This window comes from Halichoerus grypus, chromosome 1, assembly GCF_964656455.1.
Source record: "Halichoerus grypus chromosome 1, mHalGry1.hap1.1, whole genome shotgun sequence".
Classification (NCBI taxonomy): Eukaryota; Metazoa; Chordata; class Mammalia; order Carnivora; family Phocidae; genus Halichoerus; species Halichoerus grypus.
In genome coordinates, this window is record NC_135712.1 from 117,124,157 (window position 1) to 117,131,303 (window position 7,147).

Consider the following 7,147-nt stretch of genomic DNA (forward strand, 5'->3'; position numbering starts at 1 on the left):
TTGCATCAGCTGTAATAAAAGTCAAGTCCTGTAATTTCAGTTATTAAACACTTGTACAAGAAAGAGCCTGTACCCAAGCAGCTGTGAACTTGAACCGCAGAAGTATCAGCTGGGATGCCCAGAAAAGTGGGAAAGGATATGAGCAAATCATGTTCTTCCTGTGACAGATCTGAGAGGGCCCCCTCAAGGTGAGTGACAATGGGGTCTGTAAATTGCGCATTTACCTCAAGCCATCCCCTCACGCAGTTCAGGCCATTCCTCACATTGCGATTGTCATTTACTACCTGTCCACACTGGATCCTGACACAGAACTGTCATAGGTTGTGATAGAATCATCGGCCACTCACTCTCCTGAGGCCTGAAATCAAAAGCATCACTCCCCACATACCTCTTTACAGGCATTAAAACATCCTCTTCCCCTCCCCCCGCCCCCGCCCGGACCTGAAGACGATGCAGGAACTCAACTGCATGTGTGCGTGGGCGGGGGTGTCGTGTGGACGGAGGGAAGACGGTTGGGGGAGGGTGGTAAAGTGACGCCTCGGCCTTATTCACAACTACAGATAAGACATGCTTTTTTATTTCCCTCTTGGTCTTTCTGAAGTCATCTCTAGAGACGGGGTTTCAAACATGATCTTTATTTCATTGCTGAGACCCAGGGAATATTAATTAACAGCCTTACTCAGATTCACATTAATTTCAAACCGACAGCATAATCCAGCCGCAACTACACCGTCTGCTACAAGAAATCCTGGACAGGACTGGCCACAGCCAGGCAGGGATGCATGGGAACAGGCAAGCATTGTCTCATTCAGCATCCACAAGAGGCCAAACTTCCTGAAAGTAACTATTCCTCTGCCTGGTTAAACTGCACATTCAAAACCCTCAAAATAATAAACAAATATTATAACCTCAGAGCCCTCCCTTAGGTACCAAGGCAGCATTTGTTCTTCAGGGATGTTTTGGTCCCTGCCTTTATCTTGTTAATGCAATTGAGAAAACAAATAATAAACGTCACATCCTTCATTTGGAAATTTTAACTTCTCCACCTTCAGAAATTCTGAATTTTCGTTTCTAATTCCTCCGTGGGAAATATGAGCCTCTACCCGGTCCCCCTGGAAATCTTGCAGATGTTCCTGTTGCCCACTCCCCACATCTAAATAGAGCCCAAGGCTCCCTTCCTCCAGCAAACTTTGGTGAACAGCCTGGCAATTTTTCTAAACGGGGAACACATTCTTCCACTCTTTCTCCCTTCTGAGCGCTTTGCACTTTTGATAGTTCGATACTTCATTCACTTACTTATCGAGTGTTTATCAAGTACTCACTATGCGGTGGACAATGAAGGGTCCAGGATTGCCCCAGTCCCTGCCTGCAAGGTGCCCACGAGTCAGCCTGAATGAGGCCTTTGAGTGCCTCCGAGCTCCCTGAAATTCAAGCCCCCAGCCGTGTCACTGCCTTGTTCCAAACTCATATTTGTTGACTAAATGCACCGGGTAGACTTCGTTTTATAAATAGAGCCTTCTAATTAACAAAGGAATTCCAAAGTCAAAGGGGTCAGTCAGGCGTGCTATCAGCTGAGCAGAATTTGAAAATAAAAATCACTCTGATAAGCCGCTCTGAAGAATATTTCCTCCTGGCTGATGGACATATTGCCAAGTTGGGAAACGTGAAGGGATCGCCTTCACATCTGCTGCCACAGAAATGGTCACGGGCGCGGCTGCAGTTTGCTGTGGCCCAGGTCTGCTCGCACCGGGGGCTGACAGAAGCTTATTAACGCCAAAAAATGCTTCGCTCCTTCTCAGACCCGTGGAAGCTGAATGTCACTGATACGACGATCTCGGCCGTTAGTGGGGGCTACACCTGTCTTGCCTTCCTAGAAGGCAGCTACGTACAAAGCTCCAGGAGTCACAGTTCGCCTTTTCCAATTACAGAGTGGCAGAGTGGAGAGAAAGCATCTGCCACAAACAAGGGTATTGGGCAGAAACCCCGTTCCAACACCGCGAGGGGACAAATGTTGGTGTTTATGCTTCAAATTTCCTCTGAGCAGAGGCCACGAATGCGCTGCCCGCGGCAGAGGCTCCACGCAGCACCCGGGATTTTTTTAAAAACAAAAGATCCAAACACATCGCAATTCTACTTTAACACAAAGTCCTTAGACATACTGAGAGAAGAATGAATTCCACTGTTTAAAAAACCCTTCACTCAAAAACGAAGCATGAATTTTACTGCGATTAAGTGAGAAGAGCTGATTCTAACGCCACATGAAATTTGTTTTTAAATGGTTATTTTATTCAGAATGGTTGCCTTTTAATGACGCTGTCTTGATTTCCTGTTAAACCTATTTCATCGATAGTCTTCCAACATTAATACTTATTTTTTTCATTTAATTTTAAAGTATTCTTAAATTAAAGCTATTGCAATATTCTATTGCTGCCGATGATAATTCCGCAGAGGCGCTACCATGAAAATATCATAGAAAACATGATCAATGTGTTATAGCTGTCATCTGGTTTAATAAACACAACACTCTAAACTATTTTAGGAAATTAAGAACTAGCCATCCTAGAGTATGTTATAAAGTCCACTGCTAAATACAACTCTTTTTTTTAACTTCTGTGCTTCTTTATCTTGAATTCTTAACAGTGTAGTTAGATTTCACATTGTAATGAAAATTATACTTAAGATTCTTACATTCTTATACTTAAGGATCACCTTGGGTTAAAATCTTTCCCAAGTACATATTATTTTTCATCATATTTTCCTTCAAATCCCCCGCATTTAACCAACACGGGTTGGCCTGCGGAGATTTCACAATAAATTATAGTAAAATAAAAACATGATGATCTCGAACTTGTACCGTCTATAATGAAATATATAACTACACTGTCTCTTGTACCTATTTAGGCTTTAAAACTTCGTACTGTAATATGACATTCTACAGAATGCTTCAGTAGAAATGGGCTCAGGACGGCAGCACACCATTACCATTGCCAGAAAACTGGCATGGTTTTCTCCCTGGAAAATACCAAATCTCAAAATCCAACACATTTACTCATAATTCATTTTCATTTCCTCTTTCCCAGAATTCATTTTCATATCTAAAAGAAGCTCTTGGCTGAAGCCTTCTACTGTCTGCAACATGTTATAGCTTCTTTGCAATTTCACTTTTAGGAAACACAGTAAGGAAAAGTAATGCACCCTCATGGGCATCCCACGTAAGCCATGAGAAATTCATATTCTTGTTTTGCACTGATTTGAATGGGAAGCAAGAAAGAAAAGGAGAAGCCTGTGAGTGCCCTGATAGCTCACAGGTGAAACTTCCCTTTTCAAATGCCTCCATGTACTGGGTCACAGGCAGGAAAACACTCCAGACATAGAGACTTGTCATTTTTCTAACCAAAGAAGTTGCTACCATCGTCAACAATACCTTCACGCTGATTTTTGAGGTCTGTTTTAATCATCAGAAATTTTTTTTTTACTTATATACTTTTCTTCCAAAAAATCCTTTTTCTGAACTAACCTCAGAACCAAAACATGTCTCCGCTTCAAGGTTCCCCAGTCTTAACTGAACAGTAATCAAAACCCAATGCTTCAAACCCCCAAGGGAGTTGCTTCTTCATTTCTGTGCTCAAAGTGGAACAGGAAAGGAGTGCGAGCTTTTCCCTCCACTGCCTTGCTTGGTGTTTGCCTTTAGAATTCGAAGGTCTGTCCCCATTCCTGCGCACCTGACAGGCTGTGATTTATATGTGAGAAAACAACTCCAAGGTTCTTATCAAGGAGTCAGAAGCTGCTCCCACCCACCTTAGCGGTTTTCTAGGAAACAGACTGGGAAAGGGGGGTGGGGGGAGGGGAAGCAAATTCTGTCTGAAGCTACCCAGGACAAGTAGCATAGGTAAATCCAAAGTAATGGAGGCAAATATTAAAAAGAATATTATTTATTATCTTTTTTATTAATACTCACGGAGAACCTTTGCTTTTTACACAAGTCTACTTTTAGAAGAATGCCTCCTCGGCTATCGTGCCCAATGGAGCTCTGTGCTCGGGCCAACTTCCAACTTCCCCTTTCTCCACCCCACCCCTCACGACCAAATTACTCTTGTACATGTTCACAGATACCACGAAAATTTTGTAAACAAGATTTAGGTTACTGGATCTTGATTTAATCAACATCCCACTTCAAAACGGAAGGTAGGTAGGAGAGAGGGTAGGAAAGGGGAGAAAAAGGAAGGGAGAAAAGGCAGGGGAGAGGAGAGGAGGGGAGCTGGTCAGAACTTTCAAGTCTTGCCTTTGCTGAGATGTGTGCGTATTGTGGCTGTTCCTTGAAATTCAATGACTCAAAACATTGACAGCAAGTGCCTGTGTGGTTATTTATACTATATATCTATAATAGAATATGTGGGCTTCCTCAGTTTGGGTCTGGGCTGTTTTTGTTGCAATACACCACAATCCTCCTGTGGGTGTCTCCACAGGGAGTCGGGTCTCCCAGGAAACCCTCTCAGAGCCGGGGCTTCCGGAGCAGGGTCTTACTGAGGTCTTTGACCTCCTCGGGACTATTGACCCGCTCATAGCCCAGCACCGCCATGGGCTGGTAGCAAAACTCCTCCACCTGTTTGATCTGCTGGAAGGTGAGGGCCGTCCGCCAGGCGTTGGCGGCCTGCGTGGCGTTGCGCGCGGACACCACAAAGGGTTTAGAGGAGGAGCCTGAGCCACTGGTCATGTTGAGGGCAAACTGTTCCATTTCGGGGCTCACCAGCAGCCCCACAAAGTCGTACACCCTCCGTAGGGTCTTGACGGGGTCTCCCACTAGGTCCTCGTACCGCACTACCAGGTAGTGGCCTTGCAGCCAGTCAGGGGGCTGCAGGGCTGTCTGCAGTGTCTTGGCCATGCTGTTGCAGATGACCTCCATAGCGCCAAGAGCGTGGTAGTCCGCCGGGCCGCCCACACCCTCCTTCTTGACGCCCAGCTTGTGGCCAGCGGCCTCCAGGAAGGGCATGCGGTGGGCGCGCGGGTCCCGGCTGCGCACCACCTGAAGGCTCTCACGGATGAGACCGTGGCGCGAGCGGATGCGTGAGCTGGCCACGGCACGCGGATCGCGCACTAGGTGGATGACCTTGAGGTCCAGGGCAGGGTCGCGCAGCAGCGGCGCCAACACGGCCACGTCGAAGACACGCACGCCCTTGATGACCAGCGTGCGGTACTTGCGGCACTCCTCCTCAAAGCGCGCCAGCCGCTGCGGCGGACACTTCTTGCACACGCGATCGTCCACCAGCCCCACGACCTCCTTGCGGTAGGCGGGGCAGAGTGGCGAGGAGCACACCACCTTGTTGGTGGCTGCACCGAAAATGCCCAGCGTGGTGAGGTTGCGCCCCCCGCTGCCCGCGGGGCTGTACAGCTGGAAGACCGAGAGGTCGCAGCGATAGAGAGCGCTCAGCATGTCCCGCGCAGCCCCTTGCAGGGAAACAGCGTCCCCTGGGTACAGTTTTTGCCACACGTGCCACACTGGCTCGTAGAGAAAGAACACCTCGGGGTTCTGGTTGAAGAGCTCACCGAAGAAAGAGGAGCCCGAGCGCCACGTGGTGAACACATACACCAACTGCCTCTTCTCTCCGCCACCCCCGGTGCCCCGAGTGCCATTGCGGGGAGGGGCCACCGCCCCTGCTGCGCCTGCTGCTGCGGCGGGGGCCGCCCCGACGGCGGCGGCGGCGGCGGCGGCGGCGGCAGGAGGGCGGTACGGCGTACGGGGGTCCAAGCGGGTGTGTGCGCGGGGCGGCACTGCCGGAGGAGGCCCCGGGCGCCCCCAGCCGCCCCCAGCCGCCCCCGCCGCGGCACCCAGCGGCCCCTCGGGGCTGCACTGCTGCAGCGGCTCCTTGTGCCACTTGTAGTCCAGGAGGTTGAGCATGGTGAGCACCAGCAGCAGCGCATAGCCCGCGCACAGCACCAGCGCCTTCCTGCGGAACACCTTCATTCCGAGCGGGGACGCGGGCCAGCGACGGCCCGGGCGCCGGGGCCACGGCGGGAGCAGGGCGCGCGGCGCGGCGGCAGGCGCGGCCGGGAGCAACCGGGGGGGCGCGCCCGGGGGCAGGGCTCGCGGCGGGCTGCGGCTCATCACAGGCACAGCCGGGGCCGGCGGCGCGGCGGAGGCGGCCCTGCAGCCCAGGAGGGGGACGCAGCGGGCCGACTTCGGGCGCGGGGACTGGGGCCGCGGCTCCGAGACGGGCGCGGCAGCAGCGGCGGCTGGTCCCCGACGCCCAAGGCTGGCTCTCCCATGGCAGCGGCTCCGAGAAAGACCTGCGAGCGGAAGCGGAGTAAGCCGATGCGCCCCAATCCTCCTCCCCACCCGCCTCTTCCACCTAAGTAACGCCCACCCTCGGGTCAGCCGGGCTCCCCCGCTCACCTGGAGCCGCGGGCGCACCCCGGAGCCGCCCGGGATCGCGGCCGGGTGGTCTGTCCTGCTGTCACTCGTTCCTCGATTTCTCGCTCACAGTCCTTCCTGGGAGTCCCCGCGCCTAAGAAGGGGTCGCGGGACTCGGCAGCCCAAGCCCTGGGCAGTTTCCGGGCAGTGGGCGCCCTGCGGCTCGGGAAGGGAAACTTTCACCGGGCCTGGAACCCTGCTCCGCGCTCCGCTGAGCCCAGCGTGCCCAGCTCCAGCGGCGTCTCCGCCGACCTCTCGAGACCGCAGCTTCCTTCCTCGCTCCGGGGGGCGAAGCCGGCTGGGGGAGGGGGCTTATACAGGACCCAGCTCCCGGCAAAGCGGCTCCGCCTTTCTCGCTGTCGGCCTCCGCGCCCGGAATCTTCCCATCTCTCTGGCGGCGGTGGATGGGGCGCAGCGCGACCCTGCAGCGACAGCAGCTGCTTCTTCCATCACTCGGAGGATGCCCGGGCCGGCATAGCCGGCAGCGCCCGCCGCTCCGCAGCCTCCGACTGGCCCGGGAGGAACCCTACACACACAACAATCGGCCAAGGAGCCCGAGTCTGCAGCGCTCCCTTGCCACCGCCTCCCCCCCGCCCCCGCCGGCACCAGCCGCTTCTGGCCAACGAGGTATCGGGGCAGAGGAAGCCCCCGCCGCTGCCGCCGCCGCGCGAAAGCGGCGCCCGGGAGGATGCTGCTACCCGACTCCCCCTACGCGGAGCGGCTGCAACGCGCTCCGGC

At 53.3% G+C, this 7,147-nt stretch overlaps 1 protein-coding gene across 1 annotated transcript; it reads right to left on the bottom strand.

The window, feature by feature from the left end:
• Nucleotides 1-616: 616 nt before the first annotated feature.
• CHST2 (carbohydrate sulfotransferase 2) lies at nt 617-6,531 on the bottom strand. The gene is made up of 2 exons (XM_036113336.2): nt 6,392-6,531; nt 617-6,285 (listed from the first exon to the last, which is right to left on the bottom strand). Exon 2 carries the CDS (start codon nt 6,101-6,103, stop codon nt 4,493-4,495), a length of 1,611 nt encoding a protein of 536 aa, XP_035969229.2. The 5' UTR covers nt 6,104-6,285; nt 6,392-6,531; the 3' UTR covers nt 617-4,492.
• Nucleotides 6,532-7,147: the final 616 nt, after the last annotated feature.